This window comes from Brugia malayi (assembly GCF_000002995.4).
Source record: "Brugia malayi strain FR3 genome assembly, contig: Bm_v4_ChrX_scaffold_001, whole genome shotgun sequence".
NCBI classification, from domain to species: Eukaryota; Metazoa; Nematoda; class Chromadorea; order Rhabditida; family Onchocercidae; genus Brugia; species Brugia malayi.
Window position 1 is genome coordinate 9,041,947 of NW_025062479.1, and position 23,774 is coordinate 9,065,720.

Genomic DNA, 23,774 nt, shown 5'->3' on the forward strand with positions numbered 1-23,774 from the left:
ATTGACTATTACACAGACGGATGAATGTTGAAAGTAAAGCAGCGAAAAACATATTTTAGGTGGTGAAAAACAGTGATAATGATTCGAGTTAAGGTGTTTTTGTTGTCATATTAATGAGTCATTTTAAGGCTGTTGGAGTTCACGTTAACGAAAGTTTTCAAAGAAAATAGTAGAAAAGAATAATAAGGTAGGTGAAGGAGGGTTATAAGATGGAGAAACGAACTTGGTTATAGTTGCAAATCAGGTGCTAACATGGAAATGGTATTTGCAACGGATAATGATGATAATTCATAGTGGAGTTAGCTGGTGTAACTTTGAATCGGTGTTTTCCTTTTATCCAGTTCAAGGTATAGAGCTAGTCTATATATTATATAGCTAAAATGCCGGAATTCCTCTTTATACACATTAGGAAAGAATCTTCGGTGGATATAGCCTTGAGTGAAGGAATAACTGACAAAAAAGTGAACGAACTTTCTCTGATTTCCAATTGACCTTAGTTGTCTCAGCAATCTTTTTTGCCTTCCCATCGCAATTAAAACGACAAGTCGTATATGTTTTAATTGTTGAATTCGATTTTTTGTGAGTTTTGTAAATTCATGAATTTCATCTTGCAATTGTTAATTGTTTGTTCGTTATAGTCATTATCATCTGGTGATTGCCATGCTATTGACATTTTTTCATAGTGAAGCTTCAAAAAAATTGTTAACTGAATAGTTGTAATCAGCAGTAAAAGAAAGCATTGGGATGGCGGTCATTTTAATCATAACATATCGCTCATATGATGATTATATATATATATATTTGCATAGGCTGGAACAAATCTGATAAAAAAATTCAAATGCCAGCTAATGTAGGTATGCTTTTAACGACTGAAGTTGTTGAAAAACGAGGAAAACAACTTAAAAAGAAAGTAAAAAGTATATCTGGTTACCAAGGAAATCAAGTCCATCTCAATGTCAGAGTTTCGATGAAGTGTGTAGATCGAAGGGAGAAGAAAAAGGCATACATATGCACAGTTGGTTTTGAAGTATCGTTTTATTAACTTGTAAAATATGATAAAAAAAAAGGAAATTTGCAATTTTAAATTCTTACCTCAATTGCTGGAGATTTTTTGTTTGCAATTTGCATGTTTCACTGCCGTTCAATGAATATTATCCTTCTCCTTTTGAGTAGTCAATAGAATCCATTAAGTTCATAAATTATCCAGATTACTTCTTGCCATCAAAACAGAAAAATGAAGTCTTCTATGAAACCGTCTTCTTAACAGATGTTATCAGTGCCTCATTCAATCTTATGAATACCAAAAGCTCTTTTCGATATTATACTTTTCTAACTCGTATTGAGAACACATTTTTATGCACTAGAAAGCATTATAATGTAGTGTGAAAATTTGTTATGAAATTGCATTGGCTTTTAGCATACATATAATTCCTTTATCATTATAATACATTCGTTCTGATAAACAAAATTATTCGCAATTTCCCAAACCACCAGATATCGCATCAACTTTTTTTTTTTCTATTTATTGCCTTTTGGGTTTTTTTTTCTCGAAATAATTCCAGCACTTCCCAAAACTTACGATGACAACTTCGCTTGCTTATAAGATGTTGTATTGAGAAAAGAGATTTTAAGCAATGTGAAAGGATAGTGAAAGACAAAAGAACTGGTTCTAAAATTCTTTAATCTTTCCAAATCTTATTTAAATACTCATCAATTCCTTCGTTCAAATATTTCAGAATTTCTGTTGTTGCTATCATCCATATTTTTATGCTTTGTATTGCGATATTATTGTATTATTCCATAAGACGTAAGACAAAATCTAGATAAGAAATTTTTCATGTGTGGAAATGTCACATGAATGAATATCTGTGCATGTAAATAGATAGCATTTGGATCACTTTAAGATGTATCATTTTTTCAATGTTCCAATATAGTACTGTACAAATTGCTGCTTAACCCACTGTAGAATTGTAATCAATATGAGAAAAAAGTAAAGTGTACATCTAAGAGAATTAATGGTGATTTACATGAAAAATTGACATAAAGTGAAATGATCAAGAAAATTAAATGTGATCAATTTCATTATTTTCCTATAAAATGCACAAATGGATTAAATCATTTCACAAAGTTCGACAAACAATTTTGAAATTAACATTACTTCAAAACTGACGTATCCGGCAATTCAAAAGCATTTCATTCATTTTTCTTCTTTTTTATTGCCTTTCTATTCACCGTTAAATGCTGCATAAATTCTCCTTCACTGTTTTCAAATATGATTAATTAGTACAAATAATCAGAAATAATTTCTCCCACAAAAATTCTTTTTCCTTTTCTTTGTACCATATTCTAACGCTTATACTAATCTATTCACTCCACTTTCTTCTCCAACTCCTCTACTCACTTGGTTTTAATTATTCACCCAGTTGACGCAAAGTGTGGTTTTTCTTGAAATTGTTTCATTTTTATTGATATCACAAGTGTGTATTTTTATATTTTATACCACTTTTTTTTTCGCTTCTGTTAGAAACATGCTCGAAGATAGTTAATATAAAGATTATATATGAGGTTGAATATTGTCAGATGATCACAGCGTTCCACTGATAAGGAATATCGGAGACTTCCACAGTTTTGTGAAGTCAAAAAAAGGACTTTCAATTTCTATAAATAAATGCAAAAATAAAAATTTTTGTTATGTATTGATGCTTTCATATTGAGACAGTTTTCATAGTATTATATATTCTGAGAAGAGAAGAGTTGAAGAGGCAAAATAAAATTTGACTTAAGATCATTTGTTATTTTATAAACTCTGCAAGACAACCCAAAGATTCGCTATGATAAACTGATACAATGTTCAGTAAATAATAAAACTGACAAGTGAATGTGGTTTCAGTATTAGCTGAAAAAATAAAATTCAGCTTTTTGAACATATCGGAATGAATTGATAGAATTACATAAATTATTTAGCGTGATATTATAAGCAAATTTTTTGAACTGCTTAGCAAAAACTATTTAAAGCTTTGTTATTGATAAAGCTCTTCTATCTTGCCAAAGCTTCAAAATTAATTCTTCATGTTCCAATTTAATCAACGTGTTCATTATCAATTCTTTCTCAGTAATTTTTCAATAAAATTATGGATATAATAAATATTTAATAACTGATTTCAACTCTTTCTTGATCATTGTTATTTCTGATGAAGTGTTTCTTAATTTTCTTCCAGATGTTTCGTATAACGATTTACTAAAGCTTTGTCGATTATTAAAGTTATTTTTAATTTTTTGGTTTGCTTAAGAATTGTGCAATTAAAAATAATACTGTTAAAGGTAATGATACTGTGTGACTTATGTAAAGTGAAACTGATTGAACGAACTGATTTAGACCATAATGGATTCAATAATGATGGACATATTTCCCGTCTTTTCTTCTTTTCATCAAATTTTTAATGATAATCTTTGATCAGTTGAGATAGTAAACAAAAAACTTCCCCACATTCATTGCTTACTGAATAGGAATTAATAACATAGAAATCTATAAAATGTTTTTAAACGTTCAGTAAAATATCAGCCTTTTGAGAAATATTCATTTGGCGATAATGATTGCTGAGTATTTTTATTTATTCGCTCTTTAGAACGAGTGGAAATTTGCTCCTTCCATTCTTTCTATTACTTGCACTGATTCATTCGATATGGCACATCAAATAGAAGCTTATGCAAAATTCATTTATGAGAAATGAAGAAAATCATTCCATCCTATTCTCTTTTGTGGATGGTTTAATAAAAAAATGAACCGTGATTAGATTTAATAAAAAAATGAACCGTGATTAGATCGTAAATTGCTGAGAAAGGTACCTTGAAGGACGAAGTGTGTACTTTGGGAGAGAATGTGACAAATGTTAATTTGATAAAAGAACAAACGTAAAACTTATAACTCATTTGAACAGTTGTTGCATGAAAAAAAAAAATACCTTCCCCTATATTAATTTCAAAAAGAGACGAATTTTTAGGTAGGATTACTGACTTTGTAAAAGATTCTTTCTGTCATTACGCAATTCTCTTACTCTTTTCTTTCACAGATAAGATCAGCTTCTTGCTAAATTTAAAAGTAAACAAGTCGCGTAACCGACTTATCATTAGCTCTTCCTTAAAGAAACCTTTGCCACTAATCGTCCGGAAAATGTGATTTTTTCAGTGCGAAAATAAAGATAGGATATATGAATAAGCATGTACAGATGGAAATAGATAGATGGACGAATGATAGATGCTAATGAATCTTTCAGTTACTTATACAGTCGGTGTAATACGAGAGAAGTGATTGTGGGTGAGATGGAACGTACTGACACGATATCCCAAGTAACTAGCAGCAGCGTATTGTTGTGTCTTCGCCGGTTGAATCGTGGTAGACGTACGAGTATAAATAGTGCACTGGTGCTTCAAATAATACCACAATAGCATCAGCGTACAGCCTATCATCAGCGCTGGTAAACTCATAAGCTCATTGAATTTTGATCTGAATGGAATCGTTCATTGTGTTGATTTAGCAGTTCATAAATGAAATTGTTTCATTGAAAAATTAAGTTTGTCCACTGAAAAATTATTTATATCACATTTATACTGCAAGCAATAATATTCTTATACACAAAACAAGAAAAATCGAACAAAAATGCATAATGACCTGCTATGTACTACGAAAAAAATTAAATTGTAAATGCATATTGTTGCTGCTGTTGCTGCTGCTGATACGTGATATTTAATTTTATTTTATTTGCTATTCTTGATTCTCCAATTTCGATTAGACCGTATTAAGTACTAATATTATGTTATCAACATACTCAACAATGACGCAGGTTTTTTTATATGATCTAATCAACAAAAAACATTAGATGATGATTTTTGACCTTTGAAGCCACTTTAAAGCGAAAGACGAAAGACATAAGATACTTGCGGAGTAAAAAAGTGTCACTCATCGTAAGCAAAAAGAGGGAGAGTAGAGAGCTTTTTTTTTTTTTTACCCATTATTCCAAAAATCCAGTTACACTAGTCGGAGTTAGTTTATGTACTGCTACTTATAGTTGAATGGGTTATGAAATATCGAAGTGCTCGGGAAATTCAGAATTAATTATTTGCATTCAGAGTGAGCATATTTACTGATCGACGGAATAAATGTCTCATTTATTCGTTTAGGATTATATTTGTGTTATCATCATCCAACTCATTTCTTCTTGCTGTTGTTTCTCTCTTTTATTTTTTAACAAATACGTAATTAATAACTCATCAGTGTAATATAAGATAATTAGTATCGCCGATTTCTCGTATATTGTGGAGATATAGTTTTGTGATATTTCAATCTCATTAGTATTAGTTTAATTCGTTGCAAGAATAAGCATAGTAACGGTGAAAACACGGGGCTTTCCCGATCAACAGCATTCATAGCAATAGCCCAACAGAAACAGATGGATAGATAGATAGATGTAACACCTTGTATATATAATGGAAAAAATAAACAGATTCGCACTGGTAGAGAGAAAACGAAGTAAGCCCTTAACTAATTGGAATTTGTCAAGTGGTAAGTGTTATGAGTTGCGGAATTATTGACAAGAATCGATTGATAATAGATAACAGTTGCGGGCTTATAGTATCAATTCTATCACTTCACTATTATGCTTGTTTTCAACTTTTGAGTTTCATAATTTTAATTCCAGAAAGGGCTGACAGTATAGAAGGGCTAAATCAATCACATGACCTTGCGTTGAAACCATCAGCAGAAGCATCATATTGAATTGGTGGGGTTGTGGAACGCTGACTGTCATTTTTGTTTGCTATTTGTTTTTCAATAATTCTTTCCGTATCTATTTGCGGAAAAGATAGCAAAAAAGCCCTTTGCCACCGCAAAACGAAAAAGATTGAACTTAATAGCAACCCAAAATGAACACAGGTTACTACCGGTATCAGGAAACCGGATATGAAAGGATTAAGAAGTGAAGAAGTAGGCAGTATATTCTTCTTCCCTTTTTTTTTTACGATATTGAATTTTATTAAACAGTGTTTAAAAAATTTAATAAAAAGCATCCAGCGCGCTCATGGTGCCTAAGAAATGAAATGGAATGGAAAAACTCGTTAAATCCGAAGAGCTTAATGAATCCGTTTGAATCTAAAGTAATTTATGTGTCCCTATTCTTTGAAATATTCTGACTTTTCAAAGTATGGGAAGCGTAAAGTTTCTGAGATGCTTTAATCATCCATACCATATAAAATGTCCAGAGCGCTCAGATTACCTTTTATATTTAAGGAGCCAAGCGGTTTGAAATGCGTCTAACATTCATAATGTTCAAAGCACTTGCAATAACCAAATAAGAAACCGGAAAAAGTATTTACATCATATTGATCGTCCCTTATTTTTGCAAACTATTGGAATATATTGTGAGAAAGTGAAATAAAAATTTACCATCGGAAGTATTAGAAAAAAAACCTCCGGTGTAAAGAAGTTGTTAACATATGCATACGTTGAAGTAAAACTGCAAAAACTGGTGCGGAAAAATTTGCTTAAGCGGAGTATGCATTTTTTGTAGGTAATTGAACCTTCAATGAAACAAAGTGCAAATAAATGAGAAATGGACATTCACCCTGCCAGTGTGAAACGAGTTTCCTGATGTGCGATGATTCTCCATCGACATCACCGGTTTCGAAATTAGATACGGAAGTGATCATCGTTGGTAATTTTTTTTTCTACAACTTGTTTTTCATGATTGGTTTTCCCTTTTCTTTTTGATGGCCTTGTATTAGTTCTAGATAATTAACCACAGAATAATTGATGAGTTTGGAGATTTTAAAGGCCTATCCAAGATAACTTTCTGTTAAAAAGCTTGATTGGATGCATCTTGTGTTTCCACTTAAAATTTTCATTTGTTATGAATTTTGGTGAAAGAACCATGGGAAGGATTGTGTTGAAGTTTTAACAAAATGACTTTAGTCGAGAGATTGAATAGTGGATGCGGATCTCTTGTGAATCAAAACAGGTTCGCTTTGGAAAAGCTTTAAAAAAAGTTCTGCAACCAATACTTGGTTAAAGTGAAACAAGTATTCGAATGAAGTATTCTAAACAAATATATCGAGTGAGTAATTTAACAATCTTCAGGAAACGGACCAGCCGGGTTATCATTGTCAGCCTTCCTTTCGGGTTGGTTACCTTTTTACTCTCCAAATGACGGCCCTCATCCTAATGATTTTATCCACCAGAAACTTATTGAACATGAAGAGGAATCATTACTCGATCAGGTTATTTTATGGAATACCCTTAAACTAAACTTATAAATATTTGAGTTATAATTTTAACATTGTTTAGTGTACGACTGAGCAAAAAATTCGTTTTGACCAGCACATCTAAATAATAGTTTACTTTAGGATTTTTCTTGGCTTGATAATAACATTAATATGATGAATCATGGAGCAAGACCGCTTTCATTGTTGTATGACACATTGGTGCGTCCTAATGCTGATACTGGAACTCTTGGCACATCGAAACTTTGTTGGATATACGATCGTAGCCGTGCTATTCCACATTTAATAGTTGCCCAAACACCAATTGGAGGATCTTGGAATAATTATGATGACGATGTGAATATTTTCTTTTAAGCGCAACTGAATGATTGGGAAAAGAAGATATAAAGAAAATAGTTCTAGTTTGAATAAAACTATTTTCATTTCAGATGTTATCGGTCAGTGTGAGCAGTTTCCTGGATCTTCCAGCTTTTCTTATTGCTGATTGGTATGGTGGAAATAAGTTTGATAGTCGGCTTCCAGTACCACTTTACCGAAAATATCTGTCCGATTACGCGAGAAGAGTATACAAAAATAAAAATATTATTTGTGGTTTGAAAGTGACGCACATAGAGGTGATGGTTTAAAGTATAGAGATGATATTGGTTCATGTGATATGTTGTCGACATTTTAACCGCTCAATCCGACGACGTGTTGTGTCGTACGTCAACTATTGGAGCAGCAACATTAACTATTGTCAGTGATCAAACCAGTTGATAACATAATTCTAAATGACTAATTTGTAATTCGGAAAAAAGCAGCTAGACTCTTAATTTTTAGAAATGTTCAAATAGCTGCATGGAGGGATTTTGGGAAGTTCGTGGCACGAAAAATGGTGAACCGGTGTTGCTGAGATGTAAGAAAGTTGTATTAGCATGTGGCAAAAATCAGGATCGATTACTTGGCGTAAATTTTGTTTTACTTAATGAAATACTTAGTGAAAGGAGAGGTGGAAGAAGATCGTATTGTTAATTATGTTTATAGAATGAATTGAAATAGTCCAAAAAATGATTTCTATCATCATGTTTGCTAATACCAAAGGAAGTCGAATGCGACTAAACTGTATGTTACGAAGATGGGTTATCCTTTGTAACTGAAGCAGGAAACAATCATAAAAGTCTGAAACTTTCATTTTCAGGTGAAAGGAGAGGTGGAAGAAGATCGTATTGTTTACAATCTTCGGGATTTAAAACGACTACTTATTTCATTGACTACAGCCAAGTTTTCAAAAAGGAAAGTTGTTGTAGTTGGAGATGGGATTAGCGCTGCGGATACAATATTACATTGTCTCAATTCATGCATTCCTGTGCTTCATGTAATTCGTCGATCGGATAAGCAACTACGATGTAAGTTTTCGAAATAAAATTATTATTAAAATTTGGTATATTGTAAATATTGTGAGCTTTTGTGAGTCTGTAAATGAATCTGATTAAATAATTGTCTCTTAAGATTATTTTTGAAGAGTCATATCTAAATTAATCTTTGAAGATGGCCATATATTTTCATCCTTAAACATTGAAATGACACCATGAAACAACTTTATTACTGGAGTCGTATGTTTTAGTCATACAGTTATCACGCCTTAGTCCATCTCTGTATCCAGAGTATTCAAGAGTTTTCAAATTAATGATGGGATATTGCGAAAATTATTATTATACCAAAGTTACTTGCGCTACCATTGAATCGTTGAATAAAGGCACAGTTCGCATCAAAACTCTTCAAGGAATTTTTACGGTAAACTTTTTGATGTGGAAACTTCGAAATCTGTTGTACACGGCACTTAATGTATGAAAAACAGAAAAAAAACATGCATCACTTCGTTGAAATGTAGAATGAAACTTTGTCATCAATGATGTACTGTCAAGGAAGTCATTGTTTCTTCCGCAGAAGATTTGATTTTGAACAGAATTTTATTTTTCAGGAACATTTCCGAGCTTTGTGCGTGTGTGCTGGTAAACAGTCAGACCTGAGCATGTTAACGGACAAATATACATTTCAAGATTATTGTTGCAATGAAGACCCATCGCTCTTTCGTATTGGTTCACTTGCGGGCGACCACTTTGTGCGATATCTTGTTGGTAAGATATATACATATATGAAAAAGTAAATCAGATTGTGAAGTTTCATTTTGTTGTTCTCATAAGAGTTACCAGAAAATTTTCAATGACTGTAATATTTTCTTTACCAGTTCTAAAGTAACAAATATTCTGTGAAAAAAGAAAAAGTTGCAGGGGGTGCAATGGATGCTGCTCGGTATCTGATGTAATCTTGATCACGTTCACTTTATTCAGTCAATTATTGATCAGCTGGTATTAGCGACTAGCGAAAAATGCTTAAAATAAAAATAATTTAATTTTTATGAAGAAGCAAAACGATATCGTTTTATTAAGCTGAAGAAATCTTGATTCTGATTAAAGAAAGTGAGAAATGAAAGAGAATAACTAAGTGGAAATATAGTCACTTTTTAGATGCAGAATTAGGTGAAATAGTGATTCTTTCGCATGAAGGAATTTCGCTATGATAAATTCAAAATTTCCAGCCGTTAAGTATAACAGTTGTTGTAACAACTCATAGTATACGCAATTCACCAAAATTATTATGCAGACACTTTTTATATATTTCGAAATAAAAGAAATGTGTATGTTATTTTTTATTTTATTTATTCATGCCGCTGAGGTCAAAGTGTAATATGAACGACGAACATAATGTTATTATTTGTTCATCGTTCTTATTTCACTGAACGACAAAACGGACAAATGGAAGTGTTGATTTTTCAACCTTTTCGACTTTCTTAGATATCAGTTCAAATATTTGTAGCTTTTAGATAGTCAGTTATGTGTCAAAATATGTAATAATAAAAAACGTGAATTAATTTAAAGTTCTCATTAATATTATTTTATGTTGTTTAAATCTGAATGAAAGAGTGGTTGATAACGTAGTAATTCTGGATAATGAGGCTGTTTCCTTCTGCCTTCTTCACAAGGCTGTAGCCAGTAAAAACGTAGCGCTCTGAAGATTAGTTTGTTGAGGAAAATTTTTTAATAAGTATTATTGTCATAACTCCATCACATCGGCATTTCCGTCACCGTTCTTTTATGATATCGTACAATACTAGGAAAGAAATGAGTGAAGTGAATATTAAATTAAACCAGTAGTCTACTAAATGCCTGCTAAGTTGTCATATTTTCTTTTCATCACTGTTATTGTTACTTTGCACCACCATTGCTGAAGCAAACTGAGTGAGCGATCGATGACACCAACCTAATCGAAACTTGCAACATCCAAAAATGGTTTTAATTCCTTACATAACTGGCGTTGGCTTACAACAGAACACAGGTTAACGAGTAAAGAGCTATCATCGAAATTGCAGGTAGACTGGTTTATAACAAAGAGTTCATTGAACAAAGAACTTGCAATCTCTTGAAGAGTCGAATGCAACTTTGCTTGTTACACTGGCGGATCTTAACAGTAACATATTAAGCAATGCACATATTCTTTGTTACAGAAGGTAACATTCTAGACAGTTTACATAAGCTTAACTACAACTGAAAAAAAGTTTTATATTTATCTAAGGAATATTCAAATAACACAGTCTTTAATTTATAGCTAGGTTTCCTGACACATACAGGTGATTACGTTTTGCGGCTTTGCATAATTAGTCATGAAACTATTCTGGCGGATACATTCATTTGTAAGGTTATCAGAGATGAATACCTTTTAAGATTTAATATTGCTGTTCTAAGTGAAAACACAATTTTTAAATAGGACATCTAAAAGTAGATGTATTCTTTGTTAACAGAATATAACATTCTAGACAGTTTATATGACGCATGTAAGCTCACTCGGTTACAGTTGGAAGATAAATGTTGGAAAAATAATTCCTCACCTCAGATGTAAAATTAATTCTCTTATATTTGTGTAAGGAATATTTAAGTAAGACAACTTTTATGTTCTACAAATTTCTATCTTATGAACTTATTTCGACATATTACAAATCTCGGTTTTCCGACATAGGTAATTCATAATCTTTTTAGTTTAATATAGTTTTCAAACTATATATATATTTCTTTATAATACTACAACTTATGATTTGTTAGGTTTCGACAGTTCCAAAATTTATTGAAATGAAAATTTAGTGACTAGGTTCCATTGATTTCAATATGATTACCTTTGCTTTCATTATATTTCTTGGTACTTCACTTTTATACATGTTATCTAACCAGTAAAGTAGTAATACAGTTCAAGAATATGTGACATGTACTGCTTTCTTCTTGACAAAGACACTACAGTAATTTAAAATTTTTGATCTTCTTTCCTAAGGAGATTTTAAAGTATGGAACTTTCCTCAAATGTTCTTTATCATTTATTCTTCTCTACTAACGGCCGGAATTTGATTCAAAACTGGTATGCATGTACATAGGAAAATATTGCATTACAGTATTATTGGACTAATAAAATCCTTTGTAGTTAAGTCTTTTTAAAGTTCTTACATCGACTGGAAAGAAATAATAAAATTGTTCAAAAGTTTGACATACAGAGCAGAAATTGCTTTGGACGAAAATTAATATCGCCATCCTAAGATCCCATTGCTAATTGGTTTTTAAAAGTTATTTCTGTAAGCCTGTTGAATAATTTTGGAGCAGATAGGTTAGTGGAATGTAAAGTTTTCTTCACAGATAGTTCAGATCTGTGAATTCCAAAATTGCTGTAACATTTACTGCCGCAATTATAAAAAAAGTGGAAAAATTCTATGATGTGTGCATATCGAATGATTGTACCTGACTAACACCAATTACGCAGTCATTCATTAATGAATATGCTAGAAATACTGATGGTTACCTACCCGATTACTCATCTGATACCATGTTATGTACATTTTACCAAAAACTTCAAAATTTAAGCAAATCTTTTAAGAATTCCCCATAATTTTTGCTATTCAGGGTTAAGATCAATATAATCTGTGCGAAGAAAGTAAATAGAGATGTTACACAAAGTTTCACATAATTTCTTAAATTTCAGAGTGTATGGTGTGATCTATTATCCATTTCATAGAAATTTGTAGAAATTATTCATTGCTTTCTTTCATTGACAAATTTCGTCATTTTGTTACTCGTTTTTCCGATGAATAATTCGACATATACGAGAAGGGAAATTCTAAGGCACTAAAACACAAATTATATAATATGATACCTTAAAAAAATTAGAACGGAATCGTACTGCATCCTACACCACAGAAAAAATCACCCTATCATTCACTATAGTGAGTCTTATAAAAGGCACTGAGAAATTGACATTCTGTAAATTATGATTCACAAAAAAGAAGGTCATGTCATAATAACTAACCTTTATTATTGAATACAGAAATATTAAAAGTTATATTTAACAGCAGTAAAGGAAGCGAAAGATTGGCATCTGTTTCCTATAATGTCAACAGTTCTTTTAGATCGTAGATTTCTTTTCTGTTACCAATTTTATAGAAAGAATTATTGAAAATTCTTTGTTTTTAACAAATATAGAAAGAATTATTGAAAAACAAATAGCAAACAAAAATGACAGTCAGCGTTCCACAACCCCACCAATTCAATATGATGCTTCTGCTGATGGTTTCAACGCAAGGTCATGTGATTGATTTAGCCCTTCTATACTGTCAGCCCTTTCTGGAATTAAAATTATGAAACTCAAAAGTTGAAAACAAGCATAATAGTGAAGTGATAGAATTGATACTATAAGTCCGCAACTGTTATCTATTATCAATCGATTCTTGTCAATGAAAACCCAATATCAGTATTACTTTTAGCAACTCATCACACCTATCCATAGTTCGAAAAATCTCACTCACTTGTATCTGAGTATCGTTCATTGCATGTCTATTTTTCATTCCATCTAAATTAAATATCATTTATGTCTGTGAATCATGGAAATTTTTAATTTTCCTTGAAAATCATTTCAAAAAAGTTGAGAGAAAATCATGCAAAAAGTATTGTTGTTGTTAACGGTGTGAGCCGTTAGTTATATAGTTACACACTGATCCAATCAAAACTTGAAGTTTCATCATCGATAGAGGCATCAAAAGAAGAAGAAGAGTGGTGAATGCTGCCTGCCAGAATTGTTGAAAGGAGATGGGACAATTTGAGGACAGACGAATAAACTTTTTCCTGTTGTCCCACGTTGTTGTAGGTTGTAACGGTAGGGTAGTGCTATCGGCATCTTATCTGTACTATTCATACGCGTTAAGCGTCTAAATGTCTATCAACAGAAGGTCCAATATTTTGTTGCTGTATAAAATCATATAATTTAATTCCTTCCTATCATTTTTTGATTTAAAGGGTAATATGATTTATCATTGCATTTCCAATAGATTGATATACAAAAAACTCTGAACATAATTTTGCTTTCAAAAAAAAAGTTTGGAATAGTTATATTATTTTTTTCTTTCTTTCAAAGAAAAAATTCAACAAATTAGAAGTCAACTGAACCGATCGATTTCCTAAAGGGTACTTATTTGTGTTATTTATTGGAAGAGAAAGAGAAAGTACTTCAAATATAATGTAACTATTCCAAATTTTTCTCTTTTATACTAACTACAAATCTTATTTTTGTACAAAAATTTTCTTTCCCAAATTACTTTTTTAATTCATCTTTCTTCATTTCTACAATACTACTTTTTTATGTCCCTTTTTCTGACAATCATCTAAGCTAATTTTTGTTACATTTGGCTTTTTTCAACAATTGTAATGTGACAGAAGGATGACTCAACACTTCGCTTGTAAAATATTCATTTTGTTTTTTGTTTTTTGTCTCTCCGACAATAACCCAAGAAACAGTTTCATTCTTTCCTTTTTTCGCAATCACATTTTAGTAAAATAACGGGAAAATATTTTGCTCTTTTGCTTGCTAGTTGCGTGAATGAAATTTAAATTTGAATGAATTAATAAGAAATTGATAAGTTTCTGAAACATATATATATGGCGTTATGATGAAAAGAATATTAAAAGAATTTAGCTATACGCAAAGAATTATGGCTTAGATTCATGATTGCAGAAATTGTTACTGAAGTATAACTTTACAATCAACGAGAACAGAATTGGATGCTATCGTATGAAAGTGCTATGACATTTTTATCAATGAGATTGGATAATAATTATTATTAACAGCCTAATTAGCTAATTGATATAAATTTCTTCATTAACTACTTCTACATCTCTATTAGATGCAAAATCCACAGTGCAATCTAATGTCCAATAGTTTTGATCTAATCTTTAATGGAACATTTCTGAATTAATTAGAAACAATGTTTGTTTTAGTTTTATCATTAAAAAATGAAAAAATTTGTTAACTTCCAGCAAATTCTCTCATCTTTTAGTATTTATCTAATTTAATGATTTTTTGATGATATTTGAAACGATCAGCGAAATGCCTTGCAAAAAGATGTCAAATTAAAATGTTCTCCTTTATAATAGAAAAGATGCAGTTGCTACTTCAACGACATGCGATTTGTGTAACGATATTTGTATGCCCCATCCTAATAATACGATGCGAAAATAGCGATGAGTATAAAGAGGTATCCAATAGGCGACTTACCGATCAGATTGCCGAGAAAGCCAAGCAAACTGTCGTTGACATCGGTGAAGTGATGAAATCTCAACAATCTGTCTTGGAATGTGACGGCAAAAAGTTTGCTCATTTCTCTTTTTCTTCTTCACTTTTTTTAATTTGAAATTCGACTACAACTAGTAGCACATAACTTAAGCTTAATGTTGATATTGTGTTTTAAATGATTGTTGTCGATTGTTCGTTTTCAAAATTAAAAATGAGAAATATTTACTTGAGGATCATAGACACATTTATCTAGATTAAATGATTAGAAGTTGGAAATCTAAATTATTTAACTAAATTAGTGAGTAACACAAATATTTGTAATCGGCAAGGATTTTATGTGGAAAATTTTGATTTTAAACCATTTTATCATCATTTTCGTGTTAAACTACTCTTTAATTTTAATTAAGATTTTCTAAATTATAGATGTCCAAATAACAATATTTTCGTTTTTTATCAATGCTGTGAAAATGTTCCCAAAGAATGTTGCTGGCATATTCGATATTGGCTTACGTAAGCATTCAGATTTCTGAATTAGAAATATTCTGAAAATCTGAGATTCCTTCTATTCAATTACAACAATTCTCCTATACTATACAAAGAACTCATTTTCAGCATTGTATTAATACTGATATTACTCAAAATGCTTTGGTCTGGCTTGGTATGGTGCATACGGCGATTGTGTCACGATTGAAAAAGTGGAGAGATAATTTTATTTCATAGTTTTGTTAACAATTGATAATTGACAAAAATAACAACATAATCATTCACTTGAAATATGATGTTGTATCATGTCTACGTTCATTTCTTAATTAATGTGAAATTTCCACTGAATTAACCTTTGAATTTAATTCATAACACTTGCTAAAATGTTAACAATTTCTCTCGATATTGTATTCTAAATCTTTTATTAAAAATATTTTGAGAAAAAATATTGTCTGAATAGAAATGAAGTTCAACGAAAGTTAACATGTTATTTTTAAATCATAGTCTATGTCCGTTATCATTACACATTTCAAAATATCTTTTTCTACCTGTTGATAGTAAATTGAAGCTGCTGATCAAAATTACCTTGACAACTTTGTATAAGATCAGTAGCACAGTACGGTCGGTACTCATGTTAAATTCTCTTATAATGCGAAATATTGCGATTTGCCATTATTGTGATCAGAATTTGAATAAGTACTGTATTTTTGCACAGTTTTTTATTGAAATACTAAAATAATTATTTTGCCAATGAATGTTTTATCATATTTTTTGCAAAACAAAAATTTGAAGGAATTTTGAGATGTATTGAAAATTTTGAATGTAAAAATTCTGAATGCCTTTGAGTTATTTGGAAAGTTGCACACTTATTTTGGAAATTTTGACAAAAACGAATTTGTGTATACGACATATTTGTATGATAAAGTTAATCATAAGACACACATGAACGAAAGTTTCAACAATTTCAAGAAATTATGCAGGCAGATATCAATGTAGGGAGTAGTATTTATAAGAAATCAATGAGAATATTTGGCTCCAAACGAATGATTCTTAGAACGTTTATTCATTAGTAATTTAAAGTAGTAAAACGTTATTAAGTTATGTGCAATACTTGAAATATTATTATTCTAGCAGAAATTATTTTAATTATATCCAGAGTACTTCATAATATTTCAACAAAAGAAATAAAGAAAATCTCTTGGACTTTTAAATAAAATTTTCATAAAGTTGTACATAATTTCATTCTTTTTTCTGATATTAATTGGAACTTTATGTCAACGCTGTAAATTGTGACAAATTTGAAAGAAGAACCGGATACATAAAGAATGTAAGAGGAGATATGATCAACTATCGCTATCCAAGTGATACTTTTTATCTTCAGCAGGAATTTATTGATGTATATCAAATGTTGCATCAACAAATTTTACTAATTTCACAATGCTTTTATCGTCAACAAATCATCTAATTTGCTATTTCTCTTTCCTGCACGTCATTTTTATGATAATTACAGCACGACAAATTCACATTATTATACGTGATAACGTGACACAAGCTTGTCCTAGCCGTAAGTCAGCTTTCCAAAAATCTTTGCTTACCAAAATAGCTAAATTCTTGTTGTGCTATTATGTAGCTGAAAAAATCCTCAATATGTTTCGTAAGTTCCTTTTTTCAGTCATGGCTTAATCTTTATTTTTCACCTAAAATTCATTTTACAGTTCTCAAAAATCTATTATGAAAAATGAAATGAACTAAGCAGAATCGCTTGAAAACAGCTAACGATAAGGCTTATTGCTTCTAGAACATTTTGAATTAATTGATCGAAAGTCCGATATCACAATACTGAAAATAGAATAACGCATTATTAAAAGATATTTATAATAGAAGATCATGGTCCTAAGATTTCAAATTTGAATGTGATGAAACTCATTTGCTTCCAGAGCATTCTGAATTAATTGATCGAAAAACAATAAGTGTTCAGTTCGAGTTGATGCCATTGGCAGGTGATGCAGACCAGTTATTAATTACAGGACAAAATGGAAATAGACAAACAATCACATTTCCAGGGTATGTATTTTCACTATGACTGCGTTTAATATTTGTTGAATCACTTAGGCAGTATACAAATTCTTAAAAATTTACAGATGTTTTCGTGCACGGTTGAATTTCCAACTAAAGAAACTAATCAACAATCCATATATTGAATCTTTCATACAGTTTGGGACAAATATACCATGTAAGGTGGAGGAGGATGAAGTCACTAGTAATGTCAAACGCATTTGCACGAATATTACGGAAAAAAATTGGTGTCCTCAAAGTGATAATCAAAAATTGAGATCAATGCTTAATGGGAAAAGTACATGGTAACATGATAACATCTAGATTGTTTATTTTCTACTGAAATTCTAAGTTTTTATAACTTTTTTCATTAATAATTCATATATGTTTTGGGAAGTATTTCTATTTGCAGCAGATTTTGTAATTTATGTCAGCCGCTGAAATCATTTGACAAAGACTTAGAAAGTTACATTCAAAGTGAAGGACCTGATCACTGTAATTCTACGTCGCTCTATAAAACTTTCATTCTTAAGGTACCGTTCTACCTGTCTTTCCTGCAAGAAATTAGTTAAGGTACTGTTCTACCTGTCTTTCCTACAATGATCCAAGAGTATTAGCCATATGGTCGAGCAAGCATAGCAAATTCAGATATTTCATAGATTTGTACGCCATCATCACAACAATTACGAGAAAAAAACCTTCATTACAATGGAAGATCAGAAGAATATTGGAATTATTTAAAGCAGGTTTGCTTTCCATTCAAAGTGATTGCTAATTTGTTGCTTCTAAAATCCAAACTAGAGATAAATTGGGAAACAAGGTAACAATAGGTTACAACCCACAAGTCTGATATTTCTTGCAAGCTCTACGTTTACTGTTCACATCTCTTTTCATCCAGGTATCCATAGCCTTTCATCATTAGAAATGGGATTTAGAATGAATTACCACAACATGATTTACCTCAAAATTACCGATTCAACTGAATTCCGTTTAGGGTGTTTTAACTGCAGTGGTTCATATCATGGATCGACCACACGTAAGAGCAACTAGCCTACGACAATGTCAACGTTTATGCAGGACCTACGAAAACTATCCAACTATTTCTGAATCATACCGCGCAACGCTACACCAAACTATCGAAGAACTTTGTGTTCCAGCAGATTCATATGTTGCTTGCATTTATCACACCCTAAGATTCGATGTTATCAACAGCTAATTTTTTTTTAAAGCAGCATCCCAAGTTTATCCATTCACATCGCCTATACTCAGTTTCCGAATCTAATCCAATGTTTGCAACATTAGAGCACCTATTTTATCGTACTAAATCACATCTCAGTTTGTTGCTCTGTACATTGAAGATTTTGGATTGCTGAATATGGATGTGTCATTAGTTTGTTTGTTTGAAATATAATATATATAACAAAATTTTTCAGAAATAAATTCTCTCTCATTTGAAATGTACAGTACCAATTACACGTAAAACACAAGTCCGAGGTATTATAAACATTTTTGAATAGCTAAAAAAATAACTTAATAATTGGTCATTCAAAGTTCTGTCCCACTTAATTCTAAAACCCACAATTATTGAAAAGTATCACATTGAAACTTCTTTCGAATTCCGTCGCTTCCACAAAAAATTTCAAGAAGCTTATCGAATCCATTACTACTTATAACTACAGGTTTAAGTAAACAAATTTAAATGATGAAAAAATCTATTAAGAAAACTAGAACTACCGTAATCATAACATTCTAAAATTCATCAAAAGAACCAAGATATTCACAGGCATCATCAAAAGAGGTAGTAATAATTTCATCAGTAGTTATCAATCTAGCAATAACCATATGCCTTTTCTTATCTCTTGCTTCCAACACTGCGATATTCCCACGAAATTGGCCATTCACAATCATCAACTTTGTGCCTATTGCTTTTGGTATAACTGTTTCCAGCCAATGTTCACTGATTTCTAAAAACGCACGGACATTAAGATTTGCTAATAAAAAAATATAGAATGAAATCGAACAATCTGTGGTTAATAGCATCTCTAAAATAACTTACGGAAATATTTATTTCCAGAAGAGTCCTCCACAGTGCAGTTCTCACGGTTGGCTGCATCGAGAATTCGGACCTTTTCATTATAGAGCTTTCCATTCTGAAATTATATGAATCTTCAAATACCTTCACGAATCCACTATCAAACGTATTAAAAGTACATAGGTTGCTTGTGGGTTTTATACTGGATTTTGGTAAATTACTAATTCAAACAGTAACTCAATCAGCCATGAAATAATAAAAAGCAGTTCTTTCAGAAACACTTCAAAAAACATGATACCTTGAACCTCTTATCGATGAACCGCACTTTGAGTTCTGGTCGTGCCCACATATCTTTTATATTTGGTTTGATAACAATTTCTGATTTCTGTTTCTTGTAATCCCTTTCCTGCGATATTTTCACTTCATTATCCACCATTCCGATTTTACCATTTGAATGCTTGCCATTGTCATGAGAAGCTTTAAAACATATACCATAACTATTTTGAAAATTTCACAAATAAAGGACATAAAACAAACAACATGAAGACTAGCATCACTTCCACTTAAATTGGTATGTAATGAATACTATGTGCAGTAAACAAAATATTGAAACTGTGAAGTTCTCCAAATTTGCTTTATTAGGATATCGATTATGGACTTATTATCTCTACTACTAACATCGATTTCAAAAACTATTATCCCTATACCAACTTCAGACTTATATACAACCACCAAACCCTTCGATGCTAGTTCAATCTTGAAGCAATGCTAAGCATTGTAGGGGTGTTATAAACTTGGCCAAATACATAATCATGTGTAATGCAGTCAGCAGACTTTCCCCATAAATAAACCGACTTTCCTGGTGAATAATGTCTGACTTTTCTAGCTGAATAGACAATATAATAATGAGAAGTTCCATCCATCAGATTCACGAAAAAATGGGGGATATAAAATGAAAAGTTTATTAAGACTCACCAACTAACTCCTAACTACCTTTAGGTTTAAAGACTAAATCGAAATAATTACTATTCTTGCCTTTTCGTTCATACTCTTCATCAGTGACCAAAATAACAGCATAGTGACTAACACGAACGTTTTTTCCACACAGAGCAAGCCGAACAATAACGCTTGCGTTATCTTCATCGAAACTCTCAATTTTTCCATATAAATCCCTTTAAGAAATTTCACAAATTATTTAAAAGAGAGAGAGAGAGAGAAAAAAAAAAAAAGGAATAGAAATATTACAAAATAAAATTACACTACATACGAGGCAAATATAAATTTTTTTTTATAGATCTAATCAGCTTTTTTCTATAAAGTGCTATCATTACCTATATATTCCCCCAGTAATTTTCACAAGTGATGCTTTCTTCAAGCAGTCCAATTTTCCTGCATCTGAATTCAAACTATTAATGGGTTTTGACATGATGGCAGCACCTAATCCAAGTCCTTTCGGCCTCCTGGTTGAAATTCGTAAAGGCACTACCCTGAAAATTAAAAAACATTAATTGCGATACCTCAAACAAGAAAGCATGATAACAATGGGAGGTATTACTAGTTGTAAAATTCCAGCACAATTTTATTCTTTGGAATCATATTACCAATAACTAAAAAGATCACTTACAATCTTTAACAATCACTGACTTAATAGAACAAACTCTCGAAATATACAAACTTTAAGACAAAATTATATAAAACTGAGCAGAGTCCATATTCTAGTTCATGAATATAACGTTACAAACTTACTTCTTGTTTGTTTTACCAATTCCTTCACCTTCTCGCCAACCGCAACCTCTCAGTATTGCAAGACCAAATACATCTATTGGTACTGAATCATAATCAGCACCCACATCACTAACTTCACCATCAACTTTATTTCCATTCTGCAAAACCAGTCATAGAAAAAACATGAGGATTATTCAAGAAAGATGCTAGCTGCATACAATATAATTAAAAAACTGAAGTTTAAAACAATGCGGAGATATGAATAAGCTAAAAGCTAATTACCTTCTGAGTTAATAACGAAGCAGACTCAACAAGTAGTTCCAGCTTCGCTAGCTCTTCCTCCTTTAATTTACCCTCACTTTTCATCTGTAACAGGCGCTCAAGTCTCCAATCTTTCTGCATTGCCATTGGTATAACTAAACTACTTTCTGACTTATGTGTTCCTCCTGATCTGAAAATAATGGGCTTTGTAAAGAAAAATAAACATGTTATTATTTCTACCCTAGAAATCCTAAAAGTGAATGGTACCATACTAGCACTTTCAACTTACTCCTTAACTGGCTCAAATGATAACTCGAATCTAATATATTTATGCAATTTAAATCAATTATGAAAGATAAACTAATCACAAGAACGGTATTCACCTGTAATCCTTAAAATGTAACAATGCTACAAAAACAAAATATATCCTAAAAGTGAATGGTCTTTAACTGATTTAAGTTACTCTTTAACTGATTTAAATGACAACACCAATTCACGCAATTTAAACATGAACTGATTTGGAAAATGGTATTGAACATATTGATATACTGAAATAAAAATTAACATACTCAATCATTTGTCCATTTTTAACAAATGTAAGCCGCTGACGTTTACTTTCATTTATTCCATCTTCTGCATCATCGTCATTTCCAAAATTTTCAGTTCGCAGAACATTATTGTTCGATACCGATGCTACATTCCTTTTAAGAGTTGATATCGTGAATCTCACGTCTGGTGATTTTTTACATAACATATCTTTAGAAACGTCCGATATATCAAATGAACAGGAATATTCAGATGCAAATGCCATTTATACAGTGGGCACTAAAAATAACAATTACCAATGATATAACAATGATAATTTCGAGATTAAACAAAATGAAAATCAGAGAAAGAAGACGCTGAATTCGCAATTTGGAAAGTTATGAAGGCACGTTTTCAAATAACATATGTGAACTTCCAACACATCCCAAGTGTAAGAAGTGTCACGACCACGATAAACTGCCTCTCAAATCGAGAACACGTTCATTTCTATAGTTATTACTAAAAATTAGACGACAGCGAGACACCAAACACATCTAATCTCAAATTCAGAGAAGTTCACTGTCTTCTCCGGAATATCCCGAAAATCCGATCGCTCCTATTTAATCCACTGAATTCACACGGAAACTCACATACTGGTTTATCGTAAAAATTGGTTCGTTGTATCGTCTCACTGATTTTGGGGTATTCTGATGAGGAAGCAATGTGAAAATTTCTGTGTGTCATCACAATGAATACTTTCATGAGAGATTCATGGTGACTGAGCTTCGCTTATGTTTCATGTTTTTAGTTACATTTTGGACGGAGGGAAGTATTCAGGCATATTTCTTTGCTGCCCAATCTTTGGCCTAGCGAACTTCTTTATTGTACAGTCCTTTAAGTTGGTGGATTCCTTTGCTTCATAGATTAGCCTATTGGAACAATGACAGACAGAGAAAAAGAGCCAACAAATAGCGAACGAGAATCGATATTTCGATTTCATTACGCCAGAGAGGCTATTGGTTCGGAAAGCTTTGAGAAATTTGGCAGCACAGGAGAGTAGAAACTGATTAATTACGTTTTTATATCTGTCTCATGTTGTATTGCTAGAATTGCTGATTGCATAAGGAACAATAATCGTAGCAGCTGTAGGCTTTTATGGTCCCATTGTTACTGAAATGAAAGCAAAGACATTCGCTTCAGTTATCAATTTTAGGCATAATATTGTTGTATTTCATCGATAAGTATGTTGATCTCAGCAGATCATTCCGATAAAATTTGGTTTGTAGTAGACCGATTGGTGTTTTACGGGTTACGGATGATGGGTTTAATTTCCATCGTAATTTTTCGCTTTGATAGGCTTGATAGTTTTGCGTCTCCTGACTGTCAAGTTTAATTTCAGGTTTGTACTTCTTTTATGTGGTGCTCGGTTAAGTGGGGAAAGACATAATGTCGTAATAGTTGGTATTTAGTACATTTTTGAAATATTTTTGTTCACATAAATGGATGTTTAATGGTGATTGAAAATGTGGAAAGCCATGATGCTTTTTATCCAGCAACTTCCTTCGTTTGTATCTTCTTCCCTCCACTGTTCGCAAGTAGCGCAAAAGCACCTGCTTCCCTCATAACTCCGATGTCAGCTTCGGATTACTAATTTTAAATCCCACAGGTCAGCCTGCTACCGATCTGATCTTTATAGACCAAAACTTGGATGTTGCTCAGCGACATTCCCCGTTGTCCCTGTTCCCTCCAAATCAGATTTTTTTGTAGATATCAGAATGCTCTA

At 31.7% G+C, this 23,774-nt stretch overlaps 5 protein-coding genes across 7 annotated transcripts; 3 read left to right on the top strand and 2 right to left on the bottom strand.

Moving 5' to 3' along the window:
- Positions 1-6,598: 6,598 nt before the first annotated feature.
- Positions 6,599-9,577, top strand: Bm3709 (Uncharacterized protein; the record flags this gene model as incomplete). 2 transcript variants are annotated; one of them, XM_001898755.2, is made up of 9 exons in its annotated part: positions 6,599-6,707; positions 7,130-7,269; positions 7,396-7,608; positions 7,701-7,886; positions 8,092-8,217; positions 8,450-8,657; positions 8,876-9,045; positions 9,233-9,389; positions 9,543-9,577. In XM_001898755.2, 9 exons carry the CDS (start codon positions 6,599-6,601, stop codon positions 9,575-9,577), a joined length of 1,344 nt encoding a protein of 447 aa, XP_001898790.1. The 2 variants fall into 2 exon arrangements, with proteins under 2 accessions (XP_001898790.1, XP_042930114.1); XM_043074180.1 differs by lacking the exons at positions 6,599-6,707; positions 7,130-7,269 and having other exon boundaries at positions 7,426-7,608.
- Positions 9,578-12,891: 3,314 nt separating this feature from the next.
- Bm17947 (Uncharacterized protein) lies at positions 12,892-13,189 on the bottom strand (the record flags this gene model as incomplete). Its single annotated transcript, XM_043074181.1, has 2 exons — positions 12,892-12,968; positions 13,147-13,189. 2 exons carry the CDS (start codon positions 13,187-13,189, stop codon positions 12,892-12,894), a joined length of 120 nt encoding a protein of 39 aa, XP_042930115.1.
- Positions 13,190-14,776: 1,587 nt separating this feature from the next.
- On the top strand, positions 14,777-15,601 carry Bm324 (Uncharacterized protein; the record flags this gene model as incomplete). Of its 2 annotated transcripts, none has more annotated exons than XM_043074182.1 (3): positions 14,777-14,985; positions 15,334-15,420; positions 15,523-15,601. In XM_043074182.1, 3 exons carry the CDS (start codon positions 14,777-14,779, stop codon positions 15,599-15,601), a joined length of 375 nt encoding a protein of 124 aa, XP_042930116.1. The 2 variants fall into 2 exon arrangements, with proteins under 2 accessions (XP_042930116.1, XP_042930117.1); XM_043074183.1 differs by having other exon boundaries at positions 14,945-14,985.
- Positions 15,602-16,890: 1,289 nt separating this feature from the next.
- Positions 16,891-18,664, top strand: Bm3040 (Uncharacterized protein; the record flags this gene model as incomplete). The annotated part of the gene is made up of 6 exons (XM_001898754.1): positions 16,891-16,957; positions 17,331-17,457; positions 17,535-17,753; positions 17,861-17,981; positions 18,108-18,194; positions 18,443-18,664. 6 exons carry the CDS (start codon positions 16,891-16,893, stop codon positions 18,662-18,664), a joined length of 843 nt encoding a protein of 280 aa, XP_001898789.1.
- Positions 18,665-19,197: 533 nt separating this feature from the next.
- Positions 19,198-22,220, bottom strand: Bma-gkow-1 (Uncharacterized protein; the record flags this gene model as incomplete). The annotated part of the gene is made up of 8 exons (XM_043074184.1): positions 19,198-19,412; positions 19,505-19,598; positions 19,779-19,957; positions 20,516-20,652; positions 20,812-20,967; positions 21,227-21,363; positions 21,488-21,656; positions 22,036-22,220. 8 exons carry the CDS (start codon positions 22,218-22,220, stop codon positions 19,198-19,200), a joined length of 1,272 nt encoding a protein of 423 aa, XP_042930118.1.
- Positions 22,221-23,774: the final 1,554 nt, after the last annotated feature.